Consider the following 17,912-nt stretch of genomic DNA (forward strand, 5'->3'; position numbering starts at 1 on the left):
GAGAAAAAAAAAGGAAAAACGAAACCAAATCATCAAATGAAACGGCAACAACACAAAATACATACTAATCGTTACAAGTTTAATTAAATATTCTAAACAATTTTGTATCTTACGTCGCTCTACTTTATACGACGTATTTTGGGGTTGAGATTGTTTTTGTTGTGATGCTTTGTTGTTGTTGACTTACTACAAACGATTTGGATACTTCATTTAGTAAATAACAATAGCAGCAACAGCCAACAGAACACGATTCGGTTTTTAGTTGTTTAATATTGTTAATTGGTTCGATCATTTGTATTCGCTTGAGGCAACGTAACTCAGCTTTGTCTGCAACAAAATTGAGCAGTTTTTGAATATATTATAAATGCCATAATATATTATAATAACAATCGTGTTCGATCGGTGCGCTGCATATTGTCATTTAGTAAATACTTAATTTACATAATCACTATGCCAAATTTGAATTAATAATTAATAAATAACTACTGTGTGTACATATGTGTAATGTATATATGTATATACTATGTGTGTGTGTGTGTTTTTGTTGTGTTAAATCGCATACTTTCAAATATAATATCCATTTTTGTTTCTGTATTTGTATGTAAGTGAGTGTGTGTGTGTGTGTTTTGCGACTGTTTCCTCGTTCATTATATTGTAATATCTGTTTTTGTTTGATTCGTTGGTTAGTTTGGTTCCGCTTGTAGAAAGTTTCCGTTATATATTTTTGAATTTGTTTGACTTTTTGAAAAGTTTGATCAGCGCAGCAATTTCACGTTGTATTCTAATCCATGTTTGTTTATTATTATTATATATGTTTTTGTGTTGGGTTGTTTTGTTTTCTCCTTTTTTCTGAATATGTATTGATCAAAGAAGTAATCGTGGGCTTTGACTATATTTAGTATTCTTCGTCCTCTGGTGGTGCGTCGTCTGGTGGCGCAAAGCCATCCTGTTGTGGTGCCAAAACACAATTAGATTATGCAAATTGTTTAAGCAAACAAAAATCTCTCTCGCTTACCTCAGTTGCGTACAGAATGTCCAAAATCTTTTGAACTAACTGAGCTGGCTCGGCCTCATCGGCTTCCTGGCAACTGTGCAAATATGAAAAATATATATATTAAATATTAATTAAACATGTTTCATTTATAATTGATTCACTTACAGTATTTCAATATCGCGCAGCTTGGAGAAATAGAAATCGCGCTCTTTCTCCAAGCCCTCCAGATTCAGACGCATATCCATTATCTTTGGAAGGATGATATGAACAAACAAAACAAAATATAATATAATGATCACTTGCATACATCTAGTTCAGGACGAACCTGATTCGACAGCTCTTCGATCTGTTGATTCGTTTGCGCTGTCACCGCATCGTTCTTCTTAACAGCTCCCGTTGTGCCCGCCGTCATTCGATTCGGCGGCGTCGCATTGTTTGTCCGTGGCGGTACCTTAGAAACTACTTGTATTGCGAAAGAGACATAATTGATAGGTTAGTTTATATCACGTATATACACTCAATATAAAATATACAATGAACACAACTATTGATGGAATCTATGTTGAGTATTTAACAAACGTGAAGCACGTCAAATGGTTGGCGTTCAAGTAGCGCTTTGTTGGGTTTGGAAAAATTTCGTTGACAATAATTTGTGCAATCAAGTTTTGTTAAATTATATATACAATATATAGTAGAAATAAAAATAGGTGTGAGTAGTTGTTAGAGTAAGTAAGTATTCATTGTAGTTGTAGTTTATGTTTTAGATGAGCATAATTTAGTATATGTACAATAAATTTGTTTGGTTATATAATGTTATTGTTGTTGTTATTATTATTATTATTAATAATATATGGAATGGGACACGGGCAAGCAAACGAAACCAAACCAAGAGAACATACTGGGCTTTGTGGCTGTCGTTGTTGTTGCTGTTGGCCGTGTTGCCGCCGATGTTGGCACACGCCTGTAGGAGCTGGCAACGCCGCCGCCGCCGCTGCTTGTGCCTGGCAGAGATTTTCCAGCACCGGAGCCAAAGCCCATCGGTGCACCCTCGCGTACAGCGCTGGCATCATAATCTCTGCCATCGTAATTGGCGTCGAAGAACTTTTTGAACCATTGTAAAAATTCAAAATTATCTTGGAATCGACCCTTTATCAATTTGTCAATGGGTATTATCTAAAAGTAAAATGTGTGAGAGTGAGAGAAAGAGAATAATAATGCAAGTGTAACTGTGGGGAATGCCATATGAGGAAACACAAAATAGAAATTACAAAAAAAAAAACAAAAGAGACAGACAGTTAAACAGAACAATTTTGATATCAACTCAAGATTAAACTAAAGATTATAAATTAATGAGAGAGAAAATGTGCACACTAAAAACAAAGACGAACAAAATACTCAAAAGACGATGTACTTGAGGACAAATGTGTGTATGTAGGTGTGTGTGTGTGTGTGTGTGTTGAAGCGTATGTGTTTGTGCCAATTTGCTTATTGAAGTTTTTGTTGTGCTTGTGTTGTTGTTGTGTGTGTGTGTGTGTGTGTGTGCGCGCCTTTCATGGTATGCAGTCGACGCTTCCGCGTGCTTCACGTTCGTTTTCACTTTTCGATTAATTTTTTTTTTTTTTTTTTGTTGGGTTGTATACAAAATGAAAGTAAAACAAAAATGGAACCCTCGCATACAGCGACCATCACCGTCAACAGCTTCTCTTCCATTATTAACAATTTCAAAACCATCGACAATATTCTGCAGCGATCCCATACCCGTTCTACCGCGCATCGAGCTGCTGCGCCCATTGCTGACAAGTGGCGGATGCGGCTGGTGCGTCGACTGCGCATGCGATGAATGCTGGTGCTGCTGTTGCTGGGAATGGGAATGGGCATGCGAGATGAGCTTCTGTCGGTGCATCGTGTGCAATTCATTGCTGCTGCTGCCAACGCCGCTGCCCGTGTGACTGCCGGGTCCGCCGCTGCCCAGCTTCACGTGATTCCGCTGCGCCAGTGCATCGTATTCCTGTCCATCATAATTGGCATCGAAAAACTTCTTGAACCATTGTAGGAATTCAAAATTGTCTTGAAAACGACCCTTAATAAGCTTATCAACTGGTATAATCTGTCGTCGTCGTTGTTGTTGTTGTTATTATGATTGTTGTTGTTGTGGTTGTTTTTGTTGCCAGTTGCATAGTTGTAGTTGATGTTGTTGTTGTTGATTTGTAACGGAAATTGTCAGTTAGTTACGCACATATTAAAGTTAAGTGTCGTAAGATTTTGTTTATAAAAAAATGTTTCTTGTGTTCCTCAAGAGAATTTTTAAATTTGAATTTCAAAATTTTCATGTAAGTTAAAAATAATGTTTTAATATAAATTTAATTGAAATGACATCAATTGTCGATTCTACTTTTAAGTGAAACAGAAAATGTTCTAATATTTCGAAATTGAATTTCTTAACTAACGAAATGTTCTGTAGCATGAAAAACTAATCTTTATCAATAATCCCAATTTCTAATATTTAACTTATATAAATTCAAAATCAAATTTATTTCTAACAAATTACCGAAGCCAATAGAAAGCTTTAGGATTCTAATATTAAAATTTATAGCTAATTATAATAGTTACTATAAAAATTACATTGATAGTGGCGTGCACAAGGGATCATCACAACACACACAGCACCTGAGCTTTTATTAAATTCAATTCAATTTGTTAAGTGTGCAAAAAGTGTTTGAATTCAAATCAAAACTAAAAAAAACAAAACTCGAGCATTAAACAAATCAAATCAAGTATTGTAAAACTTGAACAAAATCGATGTAAAGTAAGAGCAAGGAATCAAAAAACAGAGGGAGATAAAGATAGAGAGAGCGAGAGCAAAGAAGTAGAATTTTACCTTGTCAACTGACATCTTTTTAAAGCCCGCCTGCAAGATCTTGAAGTTCTGTATGTACTCATGCTCCAGATTTGTGCGGAATTTAACACGCTTGATGGGCACTGAATTTGGGAACAGCATGTCCATGAACTGACAGTAGGCAGCGCCTAAATATGGTCAAATAAAAATAAAAAATAAAAAAAAAAACAATCAAACGAAAACGAAAATACATCAATTAATACACTTCAATAAATAATTATTTAGAAGGTTGTAGCTACCCGTGCAGAGTTCCTCAATTTTGGAGAATTGCGACGCCAGGCAATCGTTCACCCAGGCCAACATGTCGTGCCTCGACAGATTCTCTGACGTCACATTTGTGGAGTATACGTTAACAGCCATGTCTTTGTTGGGCGTATCTAAAATAGATGAAGAGAAATAGACAAAGAGATATTATTATTATTATTATTTTCATATAAGGTAAGTTGTGTGGGAGTGGTTAATGCTGTTAATTATGGTTCAGCTTATAATTGCTTTATTTCTTTTTTTTTTTTTTTTTTCATTTCAACAATTTTTTGTGTGTTTGCTTATTTGTGCATTGAAGCGTCGCCACATCATGTGCGTGCCTCCAATATCAAGATCATAATAATCACACAATCAAATGCAACAGCCAGCAAAGTGGCATGCGGCATGCAGTTGATTATTAGTGGCACGAGACTTGGAGTTGGAGAGACACACATGAAAGTTGTATGCAACATTTGCTTGTTTTTTCTTGTGTTTTCTAATGGCTTTTACTACTTTGGCCAAATGTTTTTTTGTAAAAAATAATTGCCATTCGCTCTTTTTTTTTATACCGTTCCATTACATACTTTTGGGCATTTTTGCGTGGCTTCCAATCATTGATCTTGAGAGACTTTTTACTTCTTATTGGGTTTATTTAGAGAAAATTAAAATTTAAAATATTTTTTTGTTGTTTTCTTTAAATCTTTTTTTTTCAAATTTTTCGATTTGTTGCGTCAAGTAATGATAGAATAAAAACAATGCCAAACTACATTTCGGGCAGGGCCTACGTCAAAGCATGAAACATTGATAATGCTGAGATCGAAATACTTCATCTGAATTGAAGTTCCTAAATAAATTTTCACAAATATCTTTTTGGCGAGAAACATTCATTTCTAATGTCACCAAATGAAATCCAAATAACAATCTAAATGTTTCGCATGTAATTTAGACTCTGTTAACGAGTTAACAGAGCTGACTGTTAACTTAATTAGCAACTGCTAAGAAATGATATGCTGAATGATGTGTGGCATTTCGCAGAGATTTTAAATCAACTTTGCGAGTTAAGAAAATAGTTGAATATATTAGTAAAGAATGAATGAGTAATCACTTTGCATATATATTTGCTTAAGCAAAGCTGTTGTCAAATGCTTATGTTCCCATCAACGCGAATTCCACGTTGAACTACTCCAACGAAAGAAATTCCACTCAAGCAGAAAACCTAATTCGCAATTTAAAGTCATAATAAATAGTTCTTCTAAAAATAACTTTAAACTGTCAGCTAATCAGCCTAGAATTAAATAGCCTCGCTGTTGACAAATTTAATTGGTAAGCAATCAGCTAAGATAATAGCTCGGAAATGCTTCATAATACAATTAATCACAATCAATTTGTTATCTTTCACTTAGAAATAATCCAACATAATAATTATCTTTAAAGTCTGACTTCTTATCAAGGCATTACAGTATGTTTACAAACATCAATTAAAGCGACTAGGAGATATTCCGTACCCGGCTCTAAGCATTTAGTATATATAAAATTCAGTAAAACACGTTTTTCCAGTATCAATAAAACGAAGACCCAATCAAAATTTATATAAACAGTGACAAATAAACAATAAAAAGGCTCAAATGACGTGCGTGGATTCGTGAGAATTGCAGAGTAAGACGGTATTATAAGAAAAGAATTTTTGCTTTTGTTGATTGTTTGAGGGGCAGAGAGAAAAATGCAAACGATAGCAAAGAGAACTAGCTAAGAGGGAGCGAAAGCTAGAAGTTAGTCACTTGCAAGAAAGTGGGGCAGGGAGTATGCTTGGGTTCGTGAGAATTGCAGGGAAAGGCATTGTATTAAGAAAAGATATGTGAGAGATAGAAAGTGCAAGTGAATGTTGATAAAGAGAGAGAGAAAGAAAGAACTAAACAGCTATTCTCACTCAAGAGAGATAGGCTCTATAAATGAGAAATAAAAACAGAATGGTGCATAAGGGGAATGCAGATAGTAGTTAGAGCAAGACAGCACTGCTAGCGTATACCCTTACTTAAAGAGGAAAACATAAGGAGAGATCAAAGAGTTCTAGTTATATCCTCCATTTACTCTATAGAATTCTTACCAATAGTTTGTATAACTTATTTTCACACAAGCGAACTTTATATGAAACGCACTATTTAATATAATTGAAGAGCAGCACTCCTGTATTTCTTATAGTTTGAGTTGCTTGTAAGCTCCAGAAAACTTACGAGAGCGTAAAATGCAAGCGACATGCAAACGCGCGCGTCTGCCCGCCAAGACACAATCGGAGGCAAAAATACAAATTGGAATGAAGCAAGAGGAAGACGTAAAGACAACAAATACAATAAAGTGCAACAAATACAAGCAAAATACGGCGATAGCAGCGCAATCCGTGCGAGACTGGAGCGAACGAACAATGAACTTGGACTGTGGCAGCGACTGCCGCTGCTGCTGCTGCCACTACTGCTGCTGCCGCTGCTGCTGCGGTTTGTCAACGGTTCGCTGCCGACGCAGTTGATGATGTTCGAGTGGCAGCAGCGGCAGCAGCTCTTAGTCACCGGCATTTGGCATTATCAAGAGCAGAACTTTATAAAAAAGAAACAAAGAGTAAAGAAAATGAATAGAAAGAAAAGCATGACCAATGCCACAGCGTGGACCACGCAGAGCGGCGACACGTTGATAAAGAAAATTAAATTAGCCGGCATTTCGCTTAGACGCAACCGAAATGTACCTAAAAATATATCAGGCCAGAGCTCTGAGTGTGCCTCTGCCACTGTGTGTGTGTGTGTACCGTTTTGCCACGTTGTAGCTTAGTGTGGCAAGTGCATTGAACCCAAAAAAGGGCGCGTTGTGATATAAACTGAAGTTGGAAGCAAATGCCGGAACTTCATACAAATGCGAGCGATTGTACCCTAGCCAATGGGGGTATTACCACTATTGTTACAAAGTGTGTCACACAGCAGAGAGTGAAATAGAGCAGAGAAAGGGAATCGAAGAGGGTGGGAGCATCGAAATGGCAAATCATGCAACATTTCGAAGCATAATTTAGTTCTTTCTGTAATAATACGATTGCCTAACAAAATGTGTTTTATTATAATAATTATGTATAATTCTATATTGTATATTATAGAAGTACAAAAAGAAAATATACAGAATTCCTATAAGAATCCGTTTCTTTTTCTTTTACATTTAAATTAGAGTTAATTTAAAAAATAAAATAAAAATATTAAACGGATCTACTGTGAACAGAAAAAATATCCTACCATAAGCCATACCATACCATAAAACTCCTCAAGTAATCTCATATTTATATACCGCACAGCTGTTAAAGGGTATTTAAGCTGTCGAGCTGCCAAAAGATAATTCAAGCTATTTTCTTCTACCATTCCGTATTGTTGCAGTTGTTGCTGCTGTTGTTGTTGTAGTTTATTGATTGAAGTGCGCCAACTATGGCAGGCAAAACTGCCCCAAATACACAACAAGTTGAAAACTCATTAAGGGGGATTTGTTTTTGTTTGCCATTGTCGATGATGGCAGATGATAAGTGTGTGTTTAAGACCGTGTATCTGTGTGTGTGTGTGTGTGCGGGGGTGTTTTGATTGACGTGCGTATGTGTGTGTGCGCTGCAGCGGAAGTTGTGGCAAATGTCGTTGCCAACTAATTAAGCGCGACTACAAAACAAACCAAAGTGCTCATGCACTCATACATCGGTGTAAATGTATTAGAAATGAGTAATTTTACATAACGATATAATTATCGACATCGATCAACCGATTATCGACAAGCGCTCGTCATAATTAAGCTTCAATCTCAGCCTAATATAATGTAATGTAAGCAAAAGTCCAAGTGCTGCGTACCCCACCTAAACATACTCACACAAGATATTGCTGCATGCATGTGTGTGTGCGTGTGTTTATGGAATATGTGAATGTGTGAAAAAGCCGGCGAGTTATTAAAGAGAGCACCTCAGCGTTGGCGTTTGTGTCAATGCCGCTAGCTGAGCAATTTTAATGAAGCCAATAAAAAAATAGTAGCCAAGCTAAAAGACAACAAGCCAGGGCGTTCGAACCTGAAACAGCTATCAGTAAGACACAAACGCAGACACACACACACATGCACACATGTCAGTGGACAACATTGTGCGGGGGTTGACATATAGACCACATAACGAGTTGACATACCGCCGATGACGTCATGCAAATAAAATGAAATTGGCAGCAGCTAAAACAAAAGCAACACCTGAGCACAGGAAATGCAAGAAAAAAATCGAATGAAAAAAATAAAAAACGTATGGCAACACTCGTCTGCCTTAAAGTGCACTTGCGGCAGCTAGTAGAAATGTTAAGTGGCAAAAGCCAAAGGAAAAAAAAACAGAAATGGTAACGGCATCGACTCGGCAGATTAGCCGCAAAGGCTTGACGATTTGTAATTGCAATGCGGCAGTGGAATTTTTATGGCTGTTCCTGTTGCAAGCGCGCAGCAGAAGCCACAAACGCACACACTCACATACACACACACGAATATGCAGGCAGCAACACGCACACATTTTATTTTGGGCGCACACACACACACATTGATACACAATGCGCACAGACGCCTGCGACATTTAAATGCGTACAACAGGGAATAAAACACACGTACACATACAGCTGCATCGTTGCGCATCATGTACAGATATTTTCTCCTACTTATGTGTGCTCAAGTGTGTGCACTTGAAGTTTTCGGCAAGGCTATTTTAAAATCGCCACATACACGCGCTACTCTCTCGCATTTTTTTGCCGTTGAACTTTCTTTTCTGCTGACGCTACTTCTAGATTTTGCCATGCACACACTCAAGATGGAGCAGGCAAAAAACATAACGCAGAGAAAGAGCCGCCGCGGCCGCAACATTCACCAACACACACACGTACACTCATGTATTTGTCTATTCACTTGGATAAAGGTTTTGCCACTCTTTCACTTTACTGGACAATTAGACACTCACCTATTTAATTGTAATTTATATAGACTCTGTTTTAAATTAAACCGCTCTTTTTATTATTCCAACGTTATTAATGACAAAGGAAATCCAAATTCTATGACGAACCGTCTTCACGTAGTGTTATCGACTGCTCTAGTGTTGTGTAACTAAATTTGTGCCTTTGGTTTGACAAAATACACGCGCAAATGTTATGCTCATGATGGCACTGTTACGAGCTGGCGTCAAATCGGCCCCTCGATTAATCGACGCTGTTAACCACTCAGCTCAGTATCGATCGCAGTTTTATTTAAAATTTTAAAACAGTTTGCCGGGCCACGCCCATTGTGTATACAATATAAATTGGTAAACAAATTTACAACACATTTTCTCTTAACACTAATAAATGCAACAGTTACAACATATTTGAACATTAAATGCTCACAAATGCACTAAATCTCTCACAGAAAAATGTGTGAATGCCAAATTGGTAGCATTCCAAATTATTCTACATGCGAAAAACTCCAAATTTGGTTTCTTGTACGGAATTATTTAGAGCAGCCTTCAGGCTCAAGCCTAGCACTTGCCTTGTATTTGCCGGATCAATGATGCCATCGTCCCACAGTCGTGCAGTGCTATAATAAGGCGAACCTTCCCTTTCGAACATCTCCACAATTGGAGTTTTGAGCTTCTGCGCTTCCTCCTCGCTAAACTCTTTGCCCGCTCGCTTGCGCTGATCCTCGGTGATCTGAGCCAGCACATTGGCCGCCTGTGTGCCGCCCATGACAGAGATGCGGGAATTGGGCCACATATAGAGAAATCGCGGCGAATAGGCTCTGCCACACATGCCATAGTTGCCAGCGCCATAGGAGCCGCCAATGATCACCGTCAACTTGGGCACATTCGCACAGGCAACGGCGGTGACCATCTTGGCGCCATTCTTGGCAATGCCATTAGCCTCGGCATCACGACCCACCATGAAGCCTAGCATTAGGTAGAGATCGCATTAGGTAATTTGTTCACTTAGATATGATGCACTTGCTCACCTGTTATATTTTGTAGAAAGATCAATGGAATCTTACGCTGCGCGCACAGCTGGATGAAATGTGCGCCCTTCAGAGCGCTCTCCGAGAAGAGCACACCATTGTTGCCCACAATGCCCACAGTGTTGCCGTAGAGCTTGGCAAAGCCGCACACCAAAGTCTCGCCATAGAGTTTCTTGAACTCCGTGAATCGACTGCCGTCCACAATTCTAGCGATGACATCGCGCACATCGAAGCTCTTTGTTAGATTGGGCCCAACTATACCATAGAGTTCCGTTGGATCGTACAGCGGCTCCTCCACTGTTGCAGTTGCTGGCGCAGCTGATCCGAAGTTCCTCTTACTGGAATGCTGTAGTTGCTCATTGTAGGCGTTCGTTGCATCCAGATTTAGATTGCTAACGATTTGCCGGGCCAGATACAGAGCGTGCTCATCGTCCACCGCATAATGATCCGTGACACCGGAAGTCTTGCAATGCAAATCAGCTCCACCCAAATCCTCGGCAGACACCTCCTCGCCGGTGGCCGCCTTAACCAGCGGCGGGCCAGCCAGAAAGATGGTGCCCTGTTTTTTCACAATGATGCTCTCATCCGCCATGGCTGGCACATAAGCTCCGCCAGCCGTGCAGCTGCCCATGACGACGGCAATCTGCGGTATGCCCTGCGCCGACATGTTCGCCTGATTGTAGAAGATGCGTCCGAAGTGCAGCTTATCGGGAAATACTTCTGCCTGACGTGGCAAATTGGCACCACCGGAGTCCACCAAGTAGATGCAGGGCAGACGATTCTCTTGTGCTATTTCCTGTGCACGTAAATGCTTTTTCACTGTAATCGGGTAATAGCTGCCGCCCTTGACGGTGGCATCATTGGCCACCACGACACATTCAGTACTATAGATGAGAGCAAAAGGGAGTTAATCAATTACTCTAAAGAGTCTACAGTCGGAGACCTACCCGCACACCCTGCCCACACCTGTCACAATGCCACCTGCATTGACCACCTCCTCGCCATACAGCTCATGGCCAGCCAAGGTGCTCAGCTCTAGGAAAGGCGAGCCCTTGTCCAGCAACAGGTTAATGCGCTCCCTGGCCAGCAGCTTGCCGCGCGAAGTGTGACGCTCGATGGCCTTTGCTCCGCCACCTGTTAACACCTGACTCGTTAGTTGGCGCAGCTCTGCCACCAGCTTGCGCATCTCACTAGCATTTTCCTAATATATGTAAAGAATTTGATGAACATATAGTTTAATTATGCTTTCTATATTTACCTTAAACTCAACTGATTGCTTATCAATTTCGCTGCTCAGCACATTCGCTTCGCCCAGGTGCAACAGGCGCGTTTGGCTGCGCAACAGTTGGTTGGCCAGGGAATATCGCAGAATTTGAGTTAGTGGCAGTTTCAGCATTTTTTGGGCTTTTCTTTTTTCAAGTAAAATTAATATTTGAAATTTGTCGAGTTTAAAGATCACAGCATATGCAAAAACGCTGTTACGTCAGGTGTTGCGGCGTGTGTAAACAAAATCTGGTCACACTGCATGGTACGATCAGCTGTCAAAGTTTGTTCAAGCGCCATCTATGGAAAAGAACTCGGCAGCTACTATTGTACTTTTCAGATGGCAAATATATACCAAACTTTAAAATACAAGAAGAGTATTTTTCAGCACCAAGGCATAAAAATGTTCTTTGAGGTAAAATACTAAACTTGCGAATTTTTTCGTTTATTTGTTTAGCGCCAAATTTTAATAGCTTCAGCCGCTTAGCAAACTATTTTTAACAAATTAATATCCACAAAATATATATTTTTTATCAGCCAACTTTAAATACACTTTTAAACTTAAGCTGTTTATAATTTAATATTACACAATAAATTTATACTTTGGTAAATTTTTATTAGATATTAAATATTTTCGAATTGAACGTGTGACTGATTAACGGTATTATCTTTTAGACTACAATTAGGAAAACGACATACATAAACATTAATAGATGGTATATAGATATACATATACATAAATAGTTTTGCTATGCTAAAAGGTTCTGCGAACAATGTTAAATGTGATTGTGCACGGCGCTCTAATATCTATCAGATACGTACATGTAGAAATATAGATATATCTATATATATGTATATAGGATAGATCTGTTAAGCATAGTTAGTGGTATAATAGTAGTTTAAATAGTTAACGCTGATAAACCATCACATGACAAAAACATAAACATTGGCTTACTTAATATATTAACTACTCAAACTTGTTATTTCGTAAACTATATTTAGATAATTTAGACACTGTAGAGTTTTTTGTGTTTCTCTTTCGTTTTTAAAGCATTCCAAAAAATTGTACTAGAAAAATATAACATATGTTTGGGCCATCGTCTGTTTCTTGCTCTAGGCTAAATTTCCATTCTATAATTCAATTTCATTAAATTTGTAATTTTCGTTTTTTTTTTTTAATATCTATTTTTTTTAAATTGTAATTTTTTTTTTTTTTTTTTTTTTTTTTGTTTGTGGGTTGGCTTACTTAATTTTAATTTTGTGTAGCTTCAATTTAAAGCCCAGCACCTCGCTTAGCACACCCGATAGGGCAGATAGGATGACCACCTTGATGGTTGTGAACAGATATGGATTGGCACTGAGACCAGAGATCTTGAATGGCGTTTCGAGCTCCTTTAGCAGATCGGCGGCTAATTTTAGCACACTATTTGAGACCATTAACTCCTCCTTCTTCTTAGGTTTTTGTTCGATTTGCAAATACAAATTGATTTGCTCAGTTATCAATACCGAAACGCTGCGATATTTATGCTGAATCTTTTGGCCAAGCGTCATGAAGCGCAACAAATAGATGCCGATCGTAATGGACCAAATGAGCGCCTCCAACGTTAGATGTGTGTGCAAATTAACCGAATCCTTTAGCCACTCTACGCTCAGAAAGGCCAACAGCAGCAGTGTGACTATAAATGCGGCCGATACAATAATATCCACCGAACGCTGCGGACCGCGTTTCTAGACAATCCAAAAGGTATGCATATAGAGGTAAGACTTAATTGAATTGAAGGTATTTAATATGCACCTACCTTCAAGTAGGAGCGCACGCTCAACCAGGTTTTAATATTGCGCACTTTGTTGAGGCGAAAGTGCGGCAAATTTGATTTGCGAGCACGTCGCGAGGAAGTTAGGTGTGAAAACAGCTTGGCATACAGAAAGCTAAAAAGAAAACAGAATAAGAGAACGCATATAATAAATTGAATACGCTTGAATTTACCGTTGCTTAAAGGTGCGCTCGGCCACTGCAAATATCATGAATAATATCAGCGTCAGGCAGAGGCGTTGCACAAAGCCCAGCGCCAGCACAGTGCGCTCCCATTGCTCCTCACCAAAGGCAAAGCCGAAGAGTGTAAAGAAGGAAGACGATGACTTCTTCCACAACAATAGTGGTATATAGAAATAGCTTATATCATTAGCCTTATCCGCATCAATTGTGATCTGAGAAAGAGGTGGAATACAGACAGAGTAGGGGAAAGCTATTGGTCTCGTCCCGTACCTCGCATAGCCTACAAAATGTGGGTATTAACGTCAGCAGGAACGAGAAAAATACGCCTATGTATATATAGTCATTGGTCACGCCCAGCGAATCGACGCGTTCGATAATGCACGATGCGATTTCCAGGACAGACATTTGAGCCTTCTTAGCATCGCGCTGATCCCAAATGGTGCAGCTAACTGAAAGAATATTTAATAATAATTATTATTATTAATTGATACAATCATGAAGTTTATTCTGGCCAACTCACTGCGATCCAGACTGCTGTGTGGATTGAGTATGGTCGTCGGTGTTATATCCAGCTCTGGCAACTCCTCATCACTGCAGGCCTGATGCTTGAAGCCGCCATCGGATTGATCCAGCTCGGATGTATAGCTACAATCTTCGCTGTTTGTGGTCACGCCCAACCAATCGGTAGCCGATGTATTGCACTCTTGTGTGCCAGCCGAGGCTGGACTTGAGATAATATCCGCGTCGTCACATTCATCCGACTCGGCACAGCTGCTCGTGGATTCATGAGTGATTTTATCATTTGAATCGCTTGTCGCATTGTTGTTGCTATTGCTGCAACTGCTCACATTGAGACGCAGTCGGAGATGATTCGGCGTCGCTGTGATGACATTTGATGGGCTTGCCCCACTGGGCGCAGAACTATTCACATTGGGCGAATGATTGTTATCCTCGCCGCTGGAGCTTTTATTATTCAAGCTCTCGAAGCCGTCGTCTTCGCCAATGCTGCGATTTGTGGGTCGATAATTGGGCTCCAGGCGTGCACCACTCGGTGCTGGGCCACTGCTCCTGTTGAGCTCAATGCTGGACGAGGGCAACTCATTCTGATCGAATGTCGCATAGATCTGGATGGGCGTATGCCAATTGACATTGCGCTTCTTCTGGGGACTGTCGGTAGCTTCGGCGTTTGCCACCTGTCTGAGATCGTAGAGCGGCTCGTTTAGCGTGGTGCTATCCGCTGCAGCTGCAGCTGCTTGATGATTCTGGTGATGTTGATGCAGTATGGTTATGGCAGTTGTGGTAGGGAAGGTCTCCTCGCTAGGAACTGGATTGCATGTGCAGGGCTTCAAATCGGGGCTGGCTTCGGTGCTGAGGGGCGGCAATTTCGAACGTCGCGTGCTCAATGCATGATTACTATTTGTCTGTGAATTGTCCGACTCGGCCTGACGCAAGCTGTGAGTAATAAATTATAAGTTCAGATTTATTATGAATATATGTAAACAGTTATTATTTTCACTTGCCGCACAAACTTCTTGCGTCGCCTAACGCGCGGCAAATTGGGCTTGTCGCCCCCGAACGCGGGTATGGAAAAGCGACGCAATTTGTTTTTATTGCTGGCACCACCCGGCGCCGTATTCGTTGCCACAATCTGTGAGTGTATTAAGCTAATCAGCAAACTGAGCGCACAGGGTATGAGGAGTGCGCTGAGCAAGTCGGCATTCTCCTCCGCATTCTGCTGCTGGTGCTGCTGCTCTTGCTGCTTATCGACTGCAGCAGCAGCAGCAGCCGCATCGGCGTCTACTGTCGTCGTTGCGTTCGTTTCCTGTACATAGACCAGCGGCACCAGCCGATTGCTGTGCATAATGTATACAGCCCAATTGATCCATTGCGTGATGTACAGGCAGAGTATGAAGCCGAAGGCATTCGGTGTCGTCTGCTTGACCCACCATTGTGCATAGAGGGGCAGCAACAGATATCGAAGTATGGCCAAACGAATGACGGTGATTAGGGTTTGCTTCGGCTTTGCTTTGGGAAACGTCGAGCCTGTGGAGAGAAATACATAAATACATATAGAATGGAATATATTAATTTATATATATATATATATAAGTTGTACCCCGCACTAGATCGACATCAATGAGTTCAGTTTTGAGTTTGGTATTCTTCAAGTTGACGCTATTGAAGCCATCCAGAATGCGTTGCTCGACAGTTTTCTCCCATTCTTGCTTATCATAGGTGCCGATTCGTTTCTGGTACCTAGACGATAAACAAATAAACAAACGAATAACAAATGTGTGTCAAATTCATGTTATGCAATTTGTTGTTCACTTACCCTGCGACAATTTCATCCAATTTCATAGTAATATTGACATAAAAGCCACTAAATTGTCACGCGCCCGACTGAAAAAGTAGTTTAAGAAAATAGAGCAAACAAATCATTAAAGATCTCCATTAAACCGACTTGCGCTATACAATTACAGAAAGCAGATTTAACTGGCCAAGCAATCGAAATTCATCTGTTGGAGTATTTTTTCCACTATTCATAATATTGTATTTTCTTTTTTCACTTAAGCAGCTGCAATTATTACCGATAAACTGGTTTCTTTGAACTTGTATTGGCTAAGCGCTTTAGTTAACAAGAAGTAAGTGATTAATAACTGATTAGTGGTTTTTCAATGACAGCTGTCTGATAAATAATTTAAGTCATTAGACATTTGGCTGATTACAATTAAATAATTTGTTTACTTTAATAGCCTAACATTCGATATGCGCAACGGATCGTAAGCAACTGGCAAATTATGATATTGATATTGACTTTTTCTAGTCTGAAGTCTTGATTACAGAATTTTCTAGAATTGAAATTTAAGCTTTATTTAATTTGAGCATATTTGAAAATAAAATATTATATAAAACTAACGATATAACGAAAATAAAGTAAATAAAGATTAGATTAGATTAGAGATCCACAATTTTTATTTTATTATTAGATTATATCTTCTTTCAGCAAAGTCTTTAAAGTAAAATATATTAGTATATTCAAAATAGATTTATTACAGATGAATATTATATAAACAAATAAAAACTTAGTTCCTTTAGCAAATCATTTGCTAATCTCATTTAAACCAAAACGTTATACAAAAGGCACCATCGCTCAGCTAAAAAAAATCATAACAAAATATCTACAATTTCTCCACAATTTGCCGTTACAAGCAGCTGATAAGAAATTGGAATGGCCTTCGAAAAGCTATACAAACATATTGAATACTTTGGTAAACATTTTTAATTTAATTATTCTAGTAAATTTTATTATAAACAAAGCGACATAACCTTTGTTATAACTATACTGACATACAGAGGGCATACAAAAGTCGCCATTGCCATGACAAATAGTACAAAAACAAAATTTACAATTGCCAAAGCGCTGCAAGCAGCTGATAACTTTCACCTTCACATTGAAATGCGATAAAAAGCTTACAAGTGCGATTGTTGCTGTTAGCTGAAGAGCTAGACACAAATTATCAATGTCAATTTTAGCAATCGAATATATGTGTGTCTTAATATCAAGAAGAGGAAGTACACAACAAAAAGAAAACAAACACCCACAATACATTTTGTTATGTTATTTATTGCTTTGGTATGTGCGCGGCAGTGCCTCAGTGCCTCTGCAATGCCAGAGAGTTCAAGGTGAACCATTTCTAGTTGTTGTTCAATAGTTCACAATACACGTTACACACATTAAATTAATGCACTTTACATTCATCAATTTGCACTTTACCTAAAAATTGAAGGAATATGAATCGATTTTTTATATGCGCGCGTTATCTTTGCACTGTTCAAGACTTTTTCGTTTATTTTTGTTTGTAACGCGACGCACTTAAAAAACCTTTTTGACTATTGAGGATTTCACTGCGAATTTAGCATGCACTACGCATACCAACGTTTGTTTGTTGGTCTTTTGCACTTGCATTTATGGCCGAAATAGTTGAGTTGACGGAATAGAGTGCGACGAGACGTCTTACTCTAACAAAATTTATGTGATATATGTGCAGTGTGACCGAATACTGTAAAGCCAAAAATAATGCGTTGCATTGAAATATCGATAGAATATCGCTGCTAAGTAGCGATTGTATTTGTAACTGACATCGATACTTGTAATTTGAAAGTTTTTATTGCTGATATTCAGATTTTGAATTTTTGGATAGTTAATGGTTATATTGTAATATGTTGATATTAATTTATTTTATATTTCATGAGAACTACTACAAATATGAGTATATAATTTAGTAAATTTATTACAAAGAGAATAATTACCTTTTGCCATTTATAACAGCTATTTATAACGCTTTTTTGAATCACTTTCCATTTCATGATTTTCATTCGCATATTTTCCTTTGATGTGAAGAACTTTTGTAATCAAAAAATATATAGATCTCATCATTTGCACAAATAAATCAACAATTATTAATTTCGTTTTCCTTCACATATGCTCGCAGCTGTTGTATATAATATGTGTT

The 17,912-nt window shown here is 38.8% G+C and overlaps 3 protein-coding genes across 15 annotated transcripts; all 3 read right to left on the reverse strand.

The window, feature by feature from the left end:
- Nucleotides 1-666: 666 nt before the first annotated feature.
- LOC6579103 (microtubule-associated protein RP/EB family member 1) lies at nt 667-9,264 on the reverse strand. 13 transcript variants are annotated; one of them, XM_002004964.4, is made up of 8 exons: nt 9,121-9,264; nt 4,130-4,267; nt 3,873-4,018; nt 2,672-3,101; nt 1,302-1,456; nt 1,160-1,242; nt 1,016-1,088; nt 667-946 (listed from the first exon to the last, which is right to left on the reverse strand). In XM_002004964.4, exons 2-8 carry the CDS (start codon nt 4,248-4,250, stop codon nt 896-898), a joined length of 1,059 nt encoding a protein of 352 aa, XP_002005000.2. In that variant the 5' UTR covers nt 4,251-4,267; nt 9,121-9,264; the 3' UTR covers nt 667-895. The 13 variants fall into 13 exon arrangements, with proteins under 13 accessions (XP_002005000.2, XP_043866820.1, XP_015018977.1 ...); XM_044010885.1 differs by lacking the exon at nt 9,121-9,264 and adding an exon at nt 6,238-6,256; XM_015163491.3 differs by lacking the exon at nt 9,121-9,264 and adding an exon at nt 4,718-4,881 and having other exon boundaries at nt 1,302-1,453; nt 2,684-3,101.
- Nucleotides 9,265-9,381: 117 nt separating this feature from the next.
- On the reverse strand, nt 9,382-11,655 carry LOC6579104 (probable methylcrotonoyl-CoA carboxylase beta chain, mitochondrial). Its single transcript, XM_002004965.4, has 4 exons — nt 11,398-11,655; nt 11,087-11,340; nt 10,140-11,023; nt 9,382-10,077 (listed from the first exon to the last, which is right to left on the reverse strand). The coding sequence occupies exons 1-4, from the start codon at nt 11,533-11,535 to the stop codon at nt 9,602-9,604; spliced, it is 1,752 nt and encodes a 583-aa protein (XP_002005001.1). The 5' UTR covers nt 11,536-11,655; the 3' UTR covers nt 9,382-9,601.
- A 342-nt stretch (nt 11,656-11,997) lies between these two features.
- LOC6579105 (protein phtf) lies at nt 11,998-17,444 on the reverse strand. Its single transcript, XM_002004966.4, has 9 exons — nt 17,174-17,444; nt 15,731-15,798; nt 15,515-15,654; nt 14,919-15,441; nt 13,919-14,850; nt 13,669-13,847; nt 13,390-13,610; nt 13,202-13,331; nt 11,998-13,130 (listed from the first exon to the last, which is right to left on the reverse strand). The coding sequence occupies exons 2-9, from the start codon at nt 15,754-15,756 to the stop codon at nt 12,645-12,647; spliced, it is 2,637 nt and encodes an 878-aa protein (XP_002005002.2). The 5' UTR covers nt 15,757-15,798; nt 17,174-17,444; the 3' UTR covers nt 11,998-12,644.
- Between the last annotated feature and the right edge of the window lie 468 nt (nt 17,445-17,912).

This window comes from Drosophila mojavensis, unplaced genomic scaffold, assembly GCF_018153725.1.
Source record: "Drosophila mojavensis isolate 15081-1352.22 unplaced genomic scaffold, ASM1815372v1 contig_80, whole genome shotgun sequence".
Lineage (NCBI taxonomy): Eukaryota > Metazoa > Arthropoda > Insecta > Diptera > Drosophilidae > Drosophila > Drosophila mojavensis.